The sequence below is a fragment of the Cololabis saira genome, chromosome 16 (assembly GCF_033807715.1).
Source record: "Cololabis saira isolate AMF1-May2022 chromosome 16, fColSai1.1, whole genome shotgun sequence".
Classification (NCBI taxonomy): domain Eukaryota; kingdom Metazoa; phylum Chordata; class Actinopteri; order Beloniformes; family Belonidae; genus Cololabis; species Cololabis saira.
Window position 1 is genome coordinate 32,781,761 of NC_084602.1, and position 20,278 is coordinate 32,802,038.

Genomic DNA, 20,278 nt, shown 5'->3' on the forward strand with positions numbered 1-20,278 from the left:
ATCATAGTAGAGCAGTTCATTTCACTGCACTGCATGCCTGAAAACTAGAATTTGCACACACAAAAAAGTAAGCAACTGTTTAAATTAAATTAAACATAACATAAACATAACCACTAAGCAGGGTTTTTTTTTTTTTTTTTTTTTTAAACCTTTTGATGTTATCTTAAGTGCGGCCATTTCCCATCAACATGCAGGGGTTCATCATCGGTTAACATCTTGAATAGTTTGCATTCACAAAATGTAGAGCTGAAATCAGAATAATTAGATATCAATAAACCCTGATGTGGTTCCCATTGACAGCTTTTTCTTAAAATACCCCTTTCTTTAAATCTCAATGTTAACTAATAATTGGGCCTTCCACATAGGGATGGGCGGTATGGACTAAAAAATGTATCACGATTATTTCTGGCATTTATCCCGATAACGATAAAAATGACGATAAAAAAAATACCAATTCAACTCCACCTTTTTAACTATGAATCTATCTCGCTCTCAGATCTGCCATGTTTGTCATCAACGGGAATTTATCTTTCCTTCTTTTTTTCCTTCCTTCCTTCCTTCCTTCCTTCCTTCCTTCCTTCCTTCCTTCCTTCCTTCCTTCCTTCCTTCCTTCCTTCCTTCCTTCCTTCCTTCCTTCCTTCCTTCCTTCCTTCCTTCCTTCCTTCCTTCCTTCCTTCCTTCCTTCCTTCCTTCCTTCCTTCCTTCCTTCCTTCCTTCCTTCCTTCCTTCCTTCCTTCCATAAATCAGCTTTACACAAAAACATCATCAACGGGAATTTATCGGTTTTACTACGAGATGACAAATTCTTATCGTGAGGAATTTTTCTGACGGTTTATTGTGAACGGTAAAATATCGCCCATTCCTACTTCCACCTGTATACGAAGGGTACACAAATAAACCTCTCAAACACAAAATATAGATTAGCTTTATTTATTGATAAAATCAGGTGCTAAAATACATTTTCTAAAGAATTTGAGCACTTTATGTACAAAATATCTATCTTGACTTATCTGTAGCTTACTGCAGTTTTGTTTGTAGAAGTGTAATGTTCTTGCAATCAAGTGAGCCAGCGTGTGGCATGGCTTATAGCAAGTATAGCAAAATAAAGCCCTTTAATGAGGTGCATGTGTTCAGTCTTCCAGTAGTATATCCAGCTCTTCTAAAGGCAGTCTCAGTCGGAGTTCTTTCTCTGTCATCAGATCTACAAACTCCTGCAGATGCTCGGGGAACAGCTGCACTGCATCCATGTACAGACCCTTATCCATACATACACATATTTGCATGACGTCAAACAAACATTCACACACACACACACACACACACAAGAAAAACAGGAGATTTTTAGTCTGTTTGAAATATTTAGAAGTAACCATACATAATGCTGTTTTTATTTCTGTCTCACCTTCACCCAGGGAATATTCTGCAAGGCCTTATAGAAGATCCCTCTGGCTTTATCCACTTTACCTTCTGATACCTACAATACACATGCATAAAAATAACATAAATATAAGCACGGACTGAACTGTGAACATACAATGCCATGCAAAAATCGTGTTGTTGTTTTATCTACATTTAAATCAACCATCCATATTTATTCTCCAGTTTCTGTGCTAAACTACAAACAGAAAATACAGTAACACTAGAGAGATTGTACAAGCAACACTAATGATAGTGACCTCCTTCAGAACTAAGCAGATTAAACTCTTTTTAAGGAGTGTTTCATAGAGATGTTTGCTGTGATATTCATTAGGATTCATTTTATTTAGATGTAAGAAAAAGCAGGTTTTTGTATTTTTTGTCTACGGGTTATTTAGACTATGGGTGCCTAACACTTTTGAATGTAAAGCTTCAAAGATGCTTCAAAATAACCGCTTCTCATGTAGCCTACATGCAGAGGACCTAGGTTGTAGTTGGCATGTACATTTGTTCGATATTGTGTTGCTCTGTAATTTTACCACCAAACCCTTATTGCTAGTGTAGTTTCTTTTCTGCAGCGCTTCAGTAGCTTGTGGCACTGAGCTTCCTTTTGTTTGCTTCCTTTATTTGCACCAGGCAAGACCATGGAGATAATTAATCCTTTTTCCATGTATGTTGGAGCAGATAAATGTCAAGCAACGCTACTTTTTAAATGGTATTACAGCAATCTTTTAGCAGCTGCTGTAGAAGCATTAGCGGGAACTACACAGCAGGAAGAACAATGCCATCAAGCAGACTAGTCACATTTGTTGTGGTTCATGTCAACCTGACAGTTTGTCAAATTACTTGGGACATGCATGTCAGGAGCAGTTATGGTGCATTTACGGTTAACGGTTTGAAGTAGATGCATAAAATACTCTTCATATACTCATATAACTGGAATCATGTTGATATTTGTAAAAAAAATAAATAAAAAATAAAAATAACATATCACATGAAAAAAAACTTCTCTAATCATGGCATTCTTATTCTTAGCACACCTTAAAGCTGTCTGAAGAGGATGTTTCTCCTCCTTACATCGTAGCTGATGGAGATCACTAAGCTTACACTTGTTGTCTTCCCTACTTTTATATGACTGCACCTTAGAAGTGTGTTTGAACGGTTTACTGTCTCACCAGGAAGTGGACGTACATCCTCCACAATAAAGGACAGTAAGCACCCATCTCTGTTGCTATGGCGGTTTCAAACAGACCACGGATTCGGTTGCTGAGGCCGTTCTCTGGCAGTATGGGCAGGGCTTCGTCATAGCAACAAGACCTATGAATTAAGCATTAAACATGAAATACATTTTTTTTTCATCAATAAATGTGCCTCAAATCAAACACTTCTTGTCTTATCATTCAAATATAGAAGGAACAATCACATTTTCGAATAAGTTCTGATTATGTTTGTTTTTTTGTTACAAGCGCATACTCAGCCTCATTACTTGTGCTCTTACCTTTGCGTATCATCCACCAGCTGCTTCCTTTGTTGTTCAGCAACAATAGCAAACAGGCGTGGTACCAAACTGTGGAGGTCTCTGGTTACAGAGTGAAAAAACCGCCGTGCCCGGCCAGCACTGTGGTAACGGTTCTCCACCTGAAACAGGTCACAAAACAGTCATTTTACCGACTAATTTGATCTCAACCTGTGCTCATTTAACGTGTGTGTTTCTGTGAGCGGACCTGCACGTATACGGTCCACAGAAGGGCGTTGCAGGGCCAGGCAGCGAGGGCCGAGGTGAGCGTTTGTCTCAGCGCTGCCAGAGGAAACACGCTGGTGCTGCTGTGGTATCTCAGCAGTGCCGCCTGTTGCACGGCCAAGACCTCGCACTCAGAAGCTAACTGGCTCATTAAACGTCTGTTTCTGGGAGTGGGATCAGCTGCACAGCGGCTGGCTTCGATGGAAGCAGATTCGGCCTTATTATTACCGCTGAAGTCCTTCTCGGGTGTGAGTGTGCGGTGCAGCTCCTCCATCCTCTCCCTGGCCAGGCTGTAGACGGCGGCGGCTGCTTGGATGCTCACCGTGAGATACTGGAACAGAGCGTAGCAGCCGACCAGACCGCTCAATCTCAGCTTCTCTTCTAGCAGGTCTTCCTGGTCTGCTGGGGATAAGGCCGTATTAATTTTCAGTTAACTCTCCTGACGTTTCCTTGCACATATTATAAATAACTTTCCCATTAGTTTCTGCTCTCTCACCATTCGTGAAGAAGAGCATTTCTCAGATGGGAAGAACAGTTAATTCTTGTCAATGTATGCACATCTTTCAGACCCACTGACCTTATCTGAAAGTTTGTGACCAACTGTTGAGCTCTAGCGTTATTACTAACCATACGCAGTTAACCGGCAGCCGTTTTCAAAACACCAAAATAATGTTGAAATGACAAAAGAAGTAAGGCCACATACAGGTCCTGAGTTTAGGATGGTATGACATCTTATGACATACATCATTAGAGAGAATGTTTTGTAACTAAATGAATATTGCCACATGACCTTCCCCTTCAAACCCTGTGAGAAAAAGTATAGTTGGGGCAAAAGTCTCAAAAGGTTCTCCCTGGAGCAAGCGTTTGGTTTGTTCCCCTTGAGAAACTGTAGTAACATGGTGGTGCAAACCTCCCATGTCATCTTTGGTAAATACAAATATGTCAGTATAGTATTTCTGCAAGAGACATCCCCCAAATGCTTGGACTATGTACCAAATGAAGAAGAGAAGATTGTTTAAAAGCAGCTGAAATGCTCGCTCCCCACTTGACATTACTCATCTATCAGTATCTTCAACTGCTCCCTTTTGCCACCGTTTCTTTCTTTTAACAAAATGCAGCATATTTGTTGGCTAGATGTGCATTTTTCAGAGTTTTAGCACAGGGTGGATCTACCAAACAGCGGTCAAGATGGAGACAATTTCCTCCTGTGGAGTAAGAGACCACAGCTGTTTCCAAACTCAAGACAACTGCAAAGATAAAATAGAGCAATCAAACCATCACAAGTAAGATGCCCACATTTGTTTTTTTGGTAATACCTCCGGTTCAGCAAGATTTAGCCATGCTATCTTGCTATATTTTACAAAACACTACCTGCCTGGTATGCTAATATTAGTTATTATATTGATACAATATTATGTTGTGACAAAACTGTGACTCCAAAAGGATTTGAGGGATAAACCTGACTTGATGTACCGTCCGATCTCACGTGAATGGTAAATACTGCACGTACATTGTGGCTCACCGTTACATATCTGAATGAATCATGCGGGTGCCACTAAAATGAAGGTGACTAATGTCTGAAAGACTGAATGCCATCACTTTGACATATTGAAGATCAGAGGTGTCAAGTAACGAAGTACAAATACTTTGTTACCTTACTTAAGTAGAAATTTTGGTTATCTATACTTCATACGTAATTATTTTTCAGACGACTTTTTACTTTTACTCCTTACATTTTCACGCAATTATCTGTACTTTTTACTCCTTACATTTTAAAAACAGCCTCGTTACTCTATTTCATTTCAGCCTTTAAAAAAAAAACTATCCAGTTAAATTGCTCCATCCGGATAGAGTGAATTTGGTTGTGGTTGTTTCAGATGTTCTTGTCCAGTTTTGTTCTTACATCCGTTCCCTCAGATTCCTGCAACTAAACTTGGATGTACATTCCAATAAAGGTTAGGATAAATGATAACATGCCTCTGAAGTTTGACTTTTTGCACCATTACAATACTTATAGACAACTAGTCATCATATCTCCTGCTCTCTGAAACACATGTTAATGCTCAATAGTACACATATATGGTTCTTTAATATATTTGCATTATACTAAGATGCATTCATTTTCAATGGCTTTTGTCCTTAATGGCTTTTTTCCCCCTTACATTACTTTTACTTTTATACTTTAAGTAGTTTTGAAGCCAGTACTTTTATACTTTTACTTGAGTAAAAAACTTGAGTTGATACTTCAATTTCTATACGAGTATTTTTAAACTCTAGTATCTATACTTCTACCTGAGTAATGAATGTGAATACTTTTGACACCTCTGTTGATGATGGCATCAGTCTCATACCTGAAGGATTAACTGTTATAACCCACCATTTCATGAGCTCTATATCAGAGCTGACACAGACAAAGACAAGACAGAGAAAATGAACCTTTTCTGTCAGGTTTGGGGTTCCTGATGTTTTGGTCCAGGGCTGACAAGCTGGTAGTCAGAGCCAGTTCGTACGATTTCCTGGCTTTCAAAATGGAAACGGGCGAGAGGGACTGAGGGGATGAAGGAGAAGATGAGGAGGTTCCCTCTGCGAGTCTGGTCAGTATACAAACAACTGGCGACGTGGTCACGTCGAGTTGTCCTGCTCTCTCTTTAGCTGTGTCTTCCACCTCCAGCTGGGACCACAGCAGGCACAGATCACACAGGGTGGGGCTGCTCAGCCCTCTGGTTCCCTCTGTTGCCGTGGCTGTGGAGAACACTTTGCGAGCTTCATCCAGATTACCCAGCATCCACTCCAGGTGGGCGTACTCCTGCCACATCACCAGCGATGAGCGGTTGTCTGGTTCTTTGAGCAGTCGCTTGGCAACTTGCTTGCTGCGCTTGCCCTGAGTGCGAAGACGCTTCTTATTGCCGATCCGCAAGCAGTTTGAGACCTGATGCACAAACACCAAGAAGAAAATAAGTGTGATGTCAGTGGGAATATCTTTTAATTTACAACTTAGAGTCTGAAGAAGCCAGTACAGGAACAGTAGCTCTGGTCATACTGTGTCTTACTTCGAGATCTTTTATTGTCCATTTTTCTCTTTCAAAACTGAGTTTTGAAAGTCTTTTTTCCATAAAGGTTTAGCTTCTGTCTGTGCTGCTAAAATATCTGCTGGGACTTTTGTCACTAGTTATGATGAGTAACCGTGAAACAACAGACATTTACACATGTGGACAAAGTTGTTGGTGCCCATACATTTAAAAAGAAAAACCCACAATGTTCATGCAAATAACTGACAAAAGTAATAATTAATAATAATAATGTACTTAATTTGACTTTGTCAAAACGCAAATTGACAAGTGACAAGGCCCCTGGGAAAATGTCCTTTGGACAGATGAGACAAAATTGGTGTTTTTTTGATAGGTCACATCAGCTCTAAGTTCAAAGACACGAAAATGAAGCATTTAAAAACAAAAGAAGACTGTAACTACTGTGAAACGTACGGTGAAAGCTCAAGACTATTAGAGAAATTCTGAAGAGAAATGTACCACCCAGTGTCAGAAAATTTGCAGGATAATGACCCAAAAACACAACTAAGAACAAAACGTTGAGCTAAAGTGGTCTCCAACGCTTTCCAACCTGAGACGGCTGGAGGAATTTGATCATTTGTGTGTCTTAAAAAATATTTAGCTGCAGGTCCTGTCATTTTTGTTCAGGCCAGTTTCAGTAGTTTGGTTTTTCAATGATTCTTTTGAGCCGCTTTTCAAAATCCGTGTCTGACTTCATAAGTCAATGTTCAGTAAATAATTATTTGTTATTACTTTTCAAGTTATTTCAGTGACCTGTGGGTTGTCTTTCTTTAACGTAAGAGTAGCAACAGATTTGTCCATGCGTGTTGATGCAGGAGCAGCTGACCGAGCTTTCTTACGGCCAGCTAACACCTGGCACCAAACCACAAACTCCAACAAGATGAAGATGAGTCATTGTAGATCTTAAGCAGGAGTAAAAAAGAGAGTGAGGACATAAAGTTTAAACTATTTTCTTTGTCAGCTGTCATGGAGAATTAAACTGATGAACTTGCCAACAAGCTTGCATGAACTGGTCTGATGAAAACACAGCAATATCCCAGAATGCAGTAGGACTAGTGTTTGGATGAGACGTGGCTACAGTAACATTTTCTATCCTCCATCGGCTCTCTGAGCAGCTTCAGACCAGACAAGCAGAAAGAGATCCTAGTGTTTGTTAACAAGACCTCTCTCTGCCATATGCCAAACTTTCTAAGAATTTGCAGACTGATAAGAATTGTATTCATTTGTTTTTCCTCAATAATGTATGTTGCAACTAGGCCTGTGTTGAAAAAAATCGAATTTCCGATTCTAAATCGATTCTCATATTAATTCCTAAAAATCGATTCTTATGTCTAAAGATCACATTTTTTTTTCCCCCATCATTTTCGCCAGGTGAACTTTAATCCCAGTAGTCGGACACACAGTTTGTCATGACACTTCTGAAAAATGCCAGGTGCTTCATGGCAATATGTGTGTGTGGTGACAGAATAAATTAGATAAGCTAAAATGATTTGTTTACTGCATGAACTGTTGCAATTTCTTTCTTTTTTGCACTTTAAATGGATATTGAAAGGCCTGTTTGAGTTATTTATTTCTTAGTTATTTCACAATAATTATTGTGAAATTATTATTTCACTAGTTAGTCATATAATTCGCGATATAATTCAGGCAACAGCTCAAAAAACATGTTAAATAACACTAAGCCAAATCAATATCGAATCGGATCGAATCATGATAATCGAATCTGAATATTAAGAATCGGAATCGAATCGATACCCAGCCCTAGTTGCAACAAAATAATTTTTATTATTAATTTTCTAATGAATTCAGCGAGCACCTACCTTGAGTTTCTCATAATGGATCCAGCTGAGTGACAGAAGAGCTCGGTGGGGAGGAGGAAGAACAGGCTGGATCATACTAAGCACGTTGGTGAGGAACTTCTCACCCTGCTTCCCGAGTCCCACACACTTCCTCGTTCCCTGCAGTGTGGTCATGTGACCTACAGAATTAACCCCAGGGTCAGCTAGATTATAGGAGGTCAGAGGATGCTGGATGTCATTACCTGCAATGCACAGTGGAAAACATTCCTGTCAGTTCACTGATAGGTTTCACACTCACTGAACTCTTTGGAAAATACTGTACTTGTATTACTCAGTATCATTTTTACCCTGTGTGAGCAGAGAAAGACTCTCCACAAGCAGCCCAGACTGAGAGGAGGCAGCAGATAGCACAGAGTTTACAGGCAGACCCAGGAAGGACAAGAAGTGTAGAAGAAATCGGAGCTGTAGTACTGGTGTCGACAAACAAATTAGGGAAGGACCAATGTCGTCAAATAACACCTACAAGTGAAAAGACAGGAACGTCAAACAATTGATAATACTGTATACATCCAAAATATGAATTTTTTTAGCATGTTGGATGAGCAGCTTCCAACATGATAAGGTACTGTATTTTCCGCACTATAAGGCGCACCTAAAAGCCTTTAATTTTCTAAAAAACCGGCAGTGCGTCTTATATATGATCATTACGGTAATTTCTGTTACTGTAGCCAGGGGGATTGTGGGTAATGTAGTTGGTGTCGCCAAAGTAATGGCGCTAAAAACGTCAGGAATTGTCACAGACGTTCAAGACGACAGCAGCAACGCTGACTCGCATAATGGCGACTTTGACGAGACGGAGCAAAGCTGGTTTTTATTTTGTTAACAAAGTTTGACATACGGTACTTTTCTTCCTATTTTTTTTTGCATTTGCTGTAGGATTTTGTAGCATTTCCTGTAGCGCAGCTCCATCAGGTAGACACGTAACTCAACCCCAGCCACTATAGTACGGTATTTTACCATATATTTAGTGCGCCTTATAATGCAGTGCGCCTTATATATGGAAACCATTTTTAAATACGTAATTTATTGAAGGTGCACTTTATAACGTGGTGCGCCTTATAGTGCGGAAAATACGGTACTTATAGGCCGGCACCTGTCTGTCAGGGTCCTCACAGTCCTCCTCTGTCTGGCCCTTTGCTGTGTCAGGTCTCCACGGTAACCAGTGAGCTGCTTCACGAGTCGCCTCCACATCCAGCCAGACTTTCCATCTGGCTTCGCTCCTGTCCTTCACCTCCTCTTCATCCACTTCCTCCTCCTCATCTTCCTCTGTAAAGACATACAAAAGAAAGAAAAGTCCTCAAAATGTTAATGTACATCAACACTAGAGGTGTCAAAAGTATTCACATTCATTACTCAGGTAGAAGTATAGATACTAGAGTTTAAAAATACTCTTGTAAAAGTTGAAGTATCAACTCAAGTTTTTTACTCAAGTAAAAGTATAAAACTACTGGTTTCAAAACTACTTAAAGTATAAAAGTAAAAGTAATGTAAGGGGGAAAAAAGCCATTAAGGACAAAAGCCATTGAAAATGAATGCATCTTAGTATAATGCAAATATATTAAAGAACCATATATGTGTACTATTGAGCACTAACATGTGTTTCAGAGAGCAGGAGATATGATGACTAGTTGCCTATAAGTATTGTAATGGTGCAAAAAGTCAAACTTCAGAGGCATGTTATCATTTATCCTAACCTTTATTGGAATGTACATCCAAGTTTAGTTGCAGGAATCTGAGGGAACGGATGTAAGAACAAAACTGGACAAGAACATCTGAAACAACCACAACCAAATTCACTCTATCCGGATGGAGCAATTTAACTGGATAGTTTTTTTTTAAAGGCCGAAATGAAATAGAGTAACGAGGCTGTTTTTAAAATGTAAGGAGTAAAAAGTACAGATAATTGCGTGAAAATGTAAGGAGTAAAAGTAAAAAGTCGTCTGAAAAATAATTACTCCAGTGAAGTATAGATAACCAAAATTTCTATTTAAGTAAGGTAACTAAGTATTTGTACTTTGTTACTTGACACCTCTGATCAACACTACAAGAAGGAAAAACCCTCTACGATTTAGAGCTGAGTGAGTTTCACCTGCGGACGGTTGGAGCCAGCCTCCTCGCTCTTGTTGGTGCATCCAGGCTTTCCAGCCTCTGGCCCCGAGCTCCCCAACTCTCGCCTCCCCGCTGTCCCAGAACGGCTCAAAGAACTCAGCCTTTACACACATGGACAGATGGACAGGAGGTACAATTATCATATAATAGGAGTTATTGGAAAAAAACAACTTTCTGTGGTTTACATCACAGGCGTGGGTGTCTTGACATAACACAACCTTATCAATTAGTCTTGAGCTGTTCAAGTTTTGCAAGGCACAGAGCCACTTTTGAATATTAAGTAATAATCTCGTCTCCCCATCTTCTAGGCTGTGGAAGAGAAAGATGGAGTCAAGTTGAGTAGCTGACTCCATCCCTCTACAATCAACCCAAAGCATGCTGGGAACATCAAAGAGAATTGACCATTGAACCAAAAGAAGCTCAGTGACTTCAAGGAAACTGTACTTTTTTTTCCATGCTTTCTGTTCTGTTTGTTTTATTCTTCTAAGTTTTTTCTCTCGTTGTGTTTTTTTTCCTTGTGATTGGTTACTTGACAACTTCTCTCCCTCTTACACCCTCCAAAATATTTAGCGTGCATTATTTTAATGCAATTTGAAGTCTTTAAACATAGCACATTTGGTGACTGTAAACTGAAGCCTTTTTGCATACTGGTGGTGAACTTGTGCATGATCTGAAAATCAGAAATAAAATCTTGCAGTGTGAATTTGACTTTTTGGAGTGAATAGAAGAACTAATTCTCTTTCTTGTTTACACACCTTGAAAAAGATGTTTCTGACAAGATTATCACCTATTTTTTGTAAAAAAATTTGTAAAAAGAGATTAGATTATCCTTTATTTCTCCCTCAATTGGGACTCACTTTGTGCAGCAGCAGTACACTTAACACACACATGCAGGGGAGGGGTAAATAAGTAAAAAAATATATAATTACGAAATATAAACAGTATATACATTGGAATAAAAAATGAAAGTAGTGCAGTACACGAAAAACAGTGCAAAAAAAGCAGGTAGGATGTGTGTGAGGTAGACAGATATTGCAAATGTTATTATACGTTAGGTGAGAACTGTTTGCCGTTTTCAGCATATAAATTCCTTCCCTTGGAAAATTACCAAAATAAAATCAAATAAAAAAGTCCTGAAATATATATATATAAAATGTCCTCACTGCAGTTCTTTGTGGAATAAATTGTAATTCCTTATAATCTTAATTAATTTCTGCCGGCTGTAGCTTCATAGTATTAAATGTATATTAAGAGGAAATTTCTCATGATCCTCTTCGTTTAACTACTATGAGTGATTCTGAAACCATTTGTGTATATTAGATTTTTTTTAAATCATGATATTGTTATTCAGATGTGATTTCTGTATACATATATATGCAAGTGCATCTGTGTACCTGCTGCTTAGTAGACAGTTTTTTCACATTGTCAGGTTTGAAGAAGGTAAAGTCGTTCATGGCCTGAAACAGAGAAATGGCTTTCTCCGAGTGACCAGACTGGCGCAGGAAGTGACACTGCAGGATGAAGATATCTGTGCAGAGAAAATACATTCAGCAGAAAACAGGCGTTAGTGCTCTACTTAATGATGTTTACTGTAGTTAAAATGTAAAGCGCTCATGTACAGAAAAGAAGAAAAAGGGACATTTGATAAAAACAAAATAAAAACAAAACAAAAAACAATGTCCTGTTTTCAGTGGGAATAAATAATGCTGAAGCTCCATGCCACAGAGAAACTGGGTCAATCAAACAGTAATGAGCCCTAAAAAACGACATGTTGTTGTGTCTACTGTCTACTGCCAATTGGGAGCCTTCAAACAGTTAAAAACAAGGCACACGTGGGGAAATTCCCATGTAAATGAAGCAAACACTGAAGTACAGTGTTTCATATAAGCACATACCCTAAAGGAGATTATTTAACATCTGAACATTTGCAAAATGAAAAACAAAAAATATTTACCCAACAAGTCCTCCTCAGTTCCTGGCAGAGCTGGGTGAGAGACCATGCTGCCGTCTCGCACAGCACTGAGCGTGCTCAGACACTTCCCATAAGCAGAGTGGACTTTTGATACAGTGAAGTTGCTGAAGTAGCTCTGGATAAAGAGCAGATACTTTCTCCACAAAGGAGCGCTATTTGGGTGGAGGAACACCTGGAATAGGATGAATAAAGCTCTAATTAGACAGATTACAACTACTTAGAGTTTTGGTCTACAAACATGCCCAAATAAAAAACAAAAATACAGTCGGAAAGTTTGGCTCTAATTGTAACACAAAACAATAATCAAGAATCAAACTGGTGGAGACGTACCAGTTTCTTCCATTCTTTAGCCAACGCTGACGGCTCCCAGAGTTCCTGACAGATCCTGAGCCTCTCGAGCTGCAGAGCGATGCAGGTGGGGTTGGTGGCCACAGCTCGCTCTACAATGCTGAGCTTTTTCTCCAGGACCGCTCTGTAAGACGACTTACGGTGCTCTGCTGAGTCACCGCCCTGCTGCTCATCCTGGCCTCCAAACGCTGCTGCACTCAGCTCGTCCTGGAGGAAGAGATGGGACTAAGTTTGGGATGAACCGATGCTGCTGTTGCTCTTATACAATTGTGTAGTGTAGTTAATGCATACTGATATCTCAATGAGGCACTTGGTGACTGATTATTCAAAAATCTGTTTACAAGCAGCAACCTCATAGCTTAGAAATCCATTTAATTCCAATTCCCATTGAAATATTATAATTTCACATCTAAAAGGAAGCAGGATTTATTGCAATATATGCTAAAGATGAATGTTTGAGGCTTTTAATGGCACTTGTACTCGCTGCATGTTATGAATATGTGTTATTGTGTGGTTACCATATTTACTCTGTGTCCTACATAAGTTTTTCTTGTACACATTTAATTTATTTAGTGACAACATTTTTGTTTTTGCATTACAGATTATTTTTCTTACAAATAATGTCCTGTTTTCAGTGGGAATAAATAATGCTGAAGCTCCATGCCACAGAGAAACTGGGTCAATCAGACAGTAATGAGCCCTAAAAAACGACATGCTGTTGTGTCTACTGCCAACTGGGAACCTTCAAACAGTTAAAAACAATGCACACGTGGGGAAATTCCCATGTAAATGAAGCAAACACTGAAGTACAGTCTTTTATATAAGCACATACCCTAAAGGAGATTATTTAACATCTGAACATTCCTACCTGGTACTGTATGAACTGTATCCACAGCTGTGTATCTCCAGGTTTCTCCCTGAGGCGCCTGTTAAACTCTTCAGTCCTCCCAACCACACGGGTATCACTCTCCTCCATCTGTGTGTCCTGCTTCTGTTCACCCGGCTGGCCTTTCCCCTGCAGCCAGAGGGTCGTGGACGAGTCGTACACACCAAGGGGATTCACTGAAAACGACTGGACTCCAGCTCCTGAATTCAGATGTTAGAGATTGAAGTGAAATAAATACATAAATAAATGGGTTAAGAGCACCAACATCCTGGTTAGAAGTATATATACATAACTAAGACTACTAATTTAAAGGAGACACATTACACGCACACACACAAATCTCTTGTGTCTGAAGTCACTACCAACACAAACACAGTGGTAGAAAAAAAATCCTTTCACTTTGTTTGGGACAAAGATTTTTGGGCATAATTTGTGTTAGATTGGAGCTTTAAAGTCCCACCCTGTATAGAGGAAAGTCGTGGAAGGGAGCTGAGGCTCTCATTCCAGCCCATAAAACCAGCTGCTACGAAAAGAGGCATACAGGACTGTCTCAGAAAAATTTGAATATTGTGATTTTCTGTAATGCAATTACAAAAAACAAAAATGTCATACATTCTGGATTCATTACAAATCAACTGAAATATTGCAAGCCTTTTATTATTTTAATATTGCTGATCATGGCTTACAGCTTAAGAAAACTCAAATATCCTATCTCAAAAAATTAGAATATTCTGGGAATCTTAATCTTAAACTGTAAACCATAATCAGCAATATTAAAATAATAAAAGGCTTGCAATATTTCAGTTGATTTGTAATGAATCCATATGACATTTTTGTTTTTTTAAATTGCATTACAGAAAATAAAGAACTTTATCACAATATTCAAATTTTCTGAGACAGTCCTGTACATGTCACAAATATTTCATTGAGACCTACAAAAAGAATTTCAACATAAGGAGAAAAAAATGGCTTTACATATCTCCTTTAATTCTCAGAATTAGCTCAGTCCTACTGGGCAAAGGCTTTGTATATTTGTATTAATTATACGAAGTTTCAACTTGTAAGCTTTATCAATTTGCACCCATAAATATTAATCTTGTACCTGTCTCTGGTCTTCTGTTTTCCCCCTCAGCATTGCCCAGGGGAAGGAATGAGGTGATGGCCTGGCTACCATCCGGAGTCACGGAGAGTACAGGAACAGCGGGTTCAGACTTCAGCAGATGTCGACTGGCCGTAGAAAAGTATCTGTCTGCTGCGTTTTTGTTGTCCCCTTTTTTATGTTTCTTTTTTGTCTCTGAATCCTCCCAGCTGATTTCCTGCTTACGAGAGTCTAGACCCAAGGAGGAGCTGCCTTTCCTCTTATACCTGAAACACACAAGGTTTCAAACCATCAACTGTCATTCAAGATGTAGCTTCTGCCTTTTATTTCTCAGTCTGGGGTTTGAAATGTGTTTGTGATAAATGGTAGGGGTACAATGATTGTTTGATATTTGGGAGAAGCGTGTGCTACCTGGCTATGTCTCCTCTGTAGAGGGACTTGTAATTCCAGTTAGCCGAATCCGCTTTACGGTCCACACAGAATGGTTGCTCTGTGGGAAGCTTGAGGTCGTCTAACCAGGAGAAGCAAGTTGCTAATGGTGCAGGCTGATGCCTATATGCATATGCAGAGATAAAAACATAAACACATCATAGAGGTAAGCCTGTGTTTTGTGTTCAACATTAAGAATATCATTTTGATGTAAATTCTCTGTGCTCACCTATCCTCTTGTTCCCTTTTGAGATCACTGGGGTAGATGGTTTCAGAGTCTGATCCACTGCTACTATACCTCCCACTCTTCTTTTTGTGTTTTTTCTTCTTCTTCCTCTTCTTTTCATCCTTCTTTTTCTTCTTCCTGGGTACAGCATCTCCATCTCTCTTCTGTTCCTTCTCAGCAGAGCTGGCGTCACTGCCAACCCTGAGAAATATGAAGGAAATTACACAAACAAAAAAAAAGCACAATCAATAAATCAAAACCCTCAGCAACTGTTAGATGTTAAAACATAGATAGAGTTTGCTTATTTTACACACACACACACACACACACACACACACACACACACACACACACACACACACACACACACACACACACACACACACACACACACACACACACACACACACACACACACACACACACACACACACACACACACACACACACACACACACACATTATATCAGGACAAATAACAGAGTTAAAAATGTTATTTCTATTTCTTTAAGAGTCCTTTGATTAGGATATCAACTATAGTCTCAAATGCTTAAACAGGCAAAGCATAATGAGTGCTGTTATGATCAGATTAATAACAAAAAAGAAAAGTAGAAAAACTGTACCATGTTTCCCTCTCATCCTTGGTCTTCTCTAAAAAATGACTTTGAAGAGAAAGTGCATTCCTAGTCTGAAAACTCTTGTTGTTCAGCCAATCTAATTCTACAAAGAGAATGGGGGAAAAAAATGAATGAGTTGTTGTCAAGACTGAGGGATTGTGACTTATCACACACTGCATGTCCAAAGAAATTCAGCATTGAAGCATTCAGGTGATACAGGAGAGGAATGTCTCCTGTACAGCATCTAGCCAAAGAAAAAAAAAAAAAAAAAACACCACATTTTGAGGATTCCTGTTTCATTTTGTAAAAAAAAATTATTTGTGACACACAACGATTTTTTTCACAACAGAATATTCTGAATTTGTAAAACGTATCTTAAAAAAATAAATAGAAATTGCAATATTTTTTCAGGTCACTCAATCACAAGGAACAAATTATCTTGTCACCCTGTCATTTGCATTTCCGAGAGAGTACTTGAACACATTTTAAACACTTAAAGACCTGTTGCACTTGGCTGATTGACAGGAAACAGTTGAAATAAGAGAAAGGATTTAAAAAATCCTTCAAGAAGCTAGTTCAGCACAACATTTTATAAAACATGTTAGTTTTTCAAGGTTAGTTGTGTCCAAAAATTTTGAGCAAGTACATAGAAAATGTGATGGTAGTGAAAAGAAAAACATACATTTAGACCAAAAACACAACCATTGAGTCAGGCTCTAAAATTCAAAAAAATTAAACAGCAAAGGAAACTTGACCATATACAGGAGTGTTTGTCTCTTACGTTTAAGAAGACAATTGAAAGATCTGCATGTTCGTTTCTCTGGTGCACCATAAGAAAACCAGTGAACAGAATCAAATGTTAATACAAGGTTTATTATATCATGCACAATATTTTCCGGCCAGAGGTACACTTTTCTCACACCATAGAGGTAGGAGAGAAATCCACACGGTGGTCATCGATCCAGTTATATTTATACTAAAAAATTAGGTGTTTTATACGTTATAGGTGTGGATGTTGAGCATTATCTGTGGAGCCAGCTGCGGGGAAAGACACCTAAACATGTCACACTTTCAGCAATATACTTCTGTTGATAGTTTCTTACTCAAGATGTTAACTCAGCAAAGATCTAAGATACCGTAACTAAAACTAAGAAAAACAGGATGGGACCTATCAGTTATAAACATCTGTTTCTCTTCATTGTCTTCACCTAAAGAAGAGAACTCAGCTAAACAGTCTTAACAGTCATAAAAACAGGAGGTGACACTGCTCTGAGAGCAATCACCAGGGTAGAATCTTATAGAAAAACCCTTCAAACAATTTCATAAAATCCTAACACATTCAAAGAAATAGTGATTTCCATACAGCTGAGACGAAACATAAACCATCGTTAACATCTAAACAGAAGAAAACATTGCCAACGTCAGCCGAAGAGCAGCAGTAGGGGACTGTTGATGACTGGATGAACATGAGTCATTTCTCAATCAAAAATGGGTTTGTGTCGTGCAAGTCCAATGAAAATGCAGAAATAACTGCCTGAAGAAAACAACAAAAAAGTCAATTTTGATATGGGGTCAGGTACAAGAGCTGGGGAGATAAGAGTCTGTAACTACAGTAAAACTGCGACTGTACATTTAAGTTTGGAGATTTAAATGTGAGAATGTTGTGATGCTCTTTGTCAGACAGTGAAGAATATTAATATATTGTTCAGGAAGACTTAAAAGAAAAATAGTATAACCTACAAAACATCTTGATTTCAGTCCATCTGAAATGTTATACTGAAATTGTAAAAGAAAGTCATATGTCCATGGCAATGCTCCATCTCACAAAGATGATCTGCATTTCAAGAAAATTGTAACTTAATTAGTGAGGAATATTATTTAAGCCTATGCCTCATAAAACTGAAACTTTTATAAAAAGGGAGAGAAAGTGCAACAAAGTATGAAGTGTGTATTTCAAGGTTGACAGGACAAACTTCTTCTCCCATATAACGTACTGCTTGACAACCTGGTCTCAAGCACTTAAACCACTACTTTCTTTATATAAAAAACCATTAAAGGTACTGGACAAGAAATCCAATGACTATCATCACTGCCATATTTTATTGAAATATAAGTTGTTACATCTGGAAAATCTCATCAAATACTCACACTTGTGTCTATTGTATAAAATCATTCATGGACTTGATCCTCCTGTACTGATTGTATACTGTGTAATGTGATGTTACTTACTTACTGAACCAGTTTATAAAGGTGGCATCGACATCCATACGGAGTGCAGCTAGAGGAGAGTGTGTGGTCCAGTTTAGGAAAAGTGCTTTTAGCCAGTCTGCATTTTCTATCAGGGCTGCTCGTGAGTGGAACTTCATACCAACTGAGATTAGAAACCAATCAAATTATTCTTCTTTCAAATTTTAGTTAAAAAAGTGGTTAATTAGTGGTCAAGGCTGTCAACATTGAATTTTAGTGCGTAATTTTCCTGGCTTGCTGCCCTGCCTGTTGGTGTTTGTCTGATGCCACCTGTCATGTTGCCTATTAGTTTGTCTAGTTATAATGTTGCTTTTTGTGCATGGCTTTTTATTCTGTGTTTAGTGCTTTTGTCTTGTTTGTTTTTGGCCTGTTAGTGTGTTATTGTGTCTTGTGTTATTAATGCTGATGTTACTGTTGCTGCTTCATGTTGTTTCTGTTTTCGTTTGTAGCAATTGTCTGTTGTTGAGCTTATGTTAACCTGTGTGTGTATGTATTTTAGCTTAGTTTCTTACCTTTTAATCTTCATTCTGTTAACATTTGTTTAAATGTGTTATTAATGTGCATTGTCCCTGTTATCTAAACCTTTAAATAAATAAATAAACAAATAAACACTGCTTTCAAAAATCATAGCTGCTGTCCACCTATATTCATAAATATATATCTCATAATAACAGCTTGGATGAGTCAGAAATCTTGTTTAAAAAATGCTCCATGGACAAAGTAAGAATATTTTGAGTGTTAATGTTGAACATTATGTTTGGAAAATGCCATGTACTTTAAAACAAAAGGCAATAATACAGCCCTTCATAACTTCAACATGACTTGGTGGGGGAGCCAAATAACGTCATGCGGACTATAATATCAAATACTAGATAAGCACACATTGACAGGGTGTTCATGTGAATAAGCCCCGTGTTAAAAGCGTATTTTAGGTAAATGAGTGATTACCTTTAGGCGAATCTTGATCGTTGTCAGTTTTTGCCTCAGAAAAAGCTGGAAACAGCGCCATGATGTCGCTTGTAAACAGTCGCAGAAATATGACGTCAGACTCTTTTTTTCTCTTTTTAAATCTTTATTGACAAGGATTACAATACACAGTATAAAGATCACAACGTACAGTGAACAGGTGGAACAGAGAACCATACCTGCCAACACTCCCGATTTAAGCGGGAGTCTCCCGATTTTCAAGCATTTCTCCCGCCCTGCTCCCGATTTGTAATTTCTCCCGCTTATCTCCCGATTTTAAAGTGAAATGAGTCAATGGTTTTTCACGTGTCGGGGTTCCTGCATTGATGTATTATATTAACGGGTTCCTGACAAACCTGGCAACCCAACCCGAAAGCACTGCCTACGTCCAAGCTCCGCCCCATGGAGCTGCCAATACGTCAACGTCGCCGCCATATTGGATGTGGCAAGACTGCGCTGTAAACTAATACAAGTGAATGGACTTATTTTCATAAAGCGCCTTTCTACAAAGAAATTTACGTTTTACGTCTCATTTATTCATTCACACACGCACTAATATACTTGGGAAACAGTTAGGCACCAAATATAATATATTTAATTTTCTCAGATGGCAAAAATAAGAACTTTATTGATCCCACAGTAATTCATGTTATATCAGCTATAGAGAACAAGGTAGTGCCGAAAAACAACATATATCCCCCCTCACAAAAACAAGAAAAATAGAGAAACATATTCTCTCATCAGCAAAGCATTACATAAACATATTTTAACATTTTCAAGTTACAAAATAACATATTTGAACCATTTTTCAGATTTTTTCAGTTATTTTATTGTTTGGAAAATGGTTAAAATATGTTATTTTGTTATTTGAAAATTTGTTTTGTTTGAGAAAATGCTTTGAAAAAAAGCTGAGGGAAGAGTTGGTGGAGAATCAAGTCATAGCAAGCAAGGATCTCCCACAGGAAGAGAGAGTTGAAGGTTCTGGGTTCTTCTAGGGAAAGAGGAGAGCTTTACAAATCTGGCATCACTGGTGAAGGCAATGCTCTGCATCTCTCACAGCAATGAAGCTCAGAGAGGTCATTCAGCATGGTGACAAAGATCCTCACAGGAAACACAATGAGTATGGATAATTCTACTCTTTGCGCACTCCTTTCTTGCAAGATAAACCATACCAGCCCTGGCCACAAGTATGTCCCTCCAAGAAAGTGATTGAAGCTGCAAAGTCTGACACCTACAACTACAACAGGTCCTTGGGTGACAAAGGGAACCTGGAAAATTCTACAAATATTGTATTT

At 38.5% G+C, this 20,278-nt stretch overlaps 1 protein-coding gene across 2 annotated transcripts; it reads right to left on the reverse strand.

The window, feature by feature from the left end:
• Positions 1-929: 929 nt before the first annotated feature.
• nrde2 (NRDE-2, necessary for RNA interference, domain containing) lies at positions 930-19,038 on the reverse strand. 2 transcript variants are annotated; one of them, XM_061744008.1, is made up of 19 exons: positions 18,966-19,038; positions 15,777-15,873; positions 15,157-15,354; positions 14,910-15,050; positions 14,502-14,764; positions 13,382-13,599; positions 12,496-12,720; positions 12,148-12,337; positions 11,588-11,721; positions 10,174-10,294; positions 9,178-9,350; positions 8,372-8,543; positions 8,046-8,266; positions 5,594-6,086; positions 3,141-3,556; positions 2,915-3,054; positions 2,592-2,733; positions 1,403-1,474; positions 930-1,256 (listed from the first exon to the last, which is right to left on the reverse strand). In XM_061744008.1, exons 1-19 carry the CDS (start codon positions 19,024-19,026, stop codon positions 1,131-1,133), a joined length of 3,603 nt encoding a protein of 1,200 aa, XP_061599992.1. In that variant the 5' UTR covers positions 19,027-19,038; the 3' UTR covers positions 930-1,130. The 2 variants fall into 2 exon arrangements, with proteins under 2 accessions (XP_061599992.1, XP_061599991.1); XM_061744007.1 differs by having other exon boundaries at positions 3,141-3,559.
• Between the last annotated feature and the right edge of the window lie 1,240 nt (positions 19,039-20,278).

Excerpts from the sequence above, each read along its gene's own strand:
- nrde2 (XM_061744007.1), bottom strand. The coding sequence starts at position 19,026 with ATGGCGCTGTTTCCAGCTTTTTCTGAGGCAAAAACTGACAACGATCAA. Across the intron at positions 3,055-3,140 it reads TGTGGACCGTATACGTGCAG|GTGGAGAACCGTTACCACAG; the intron begins GTCCGCTCACAG and ends GACCTGTTTCAG. Across the intron at positions 1,257-1,402 it reads AGAATATTCCCTGGGTGAAG|GGTCTGTACATGGATGCAGT; the intron begins GTGAGACAGAAA and ends TGTATGGATAAG.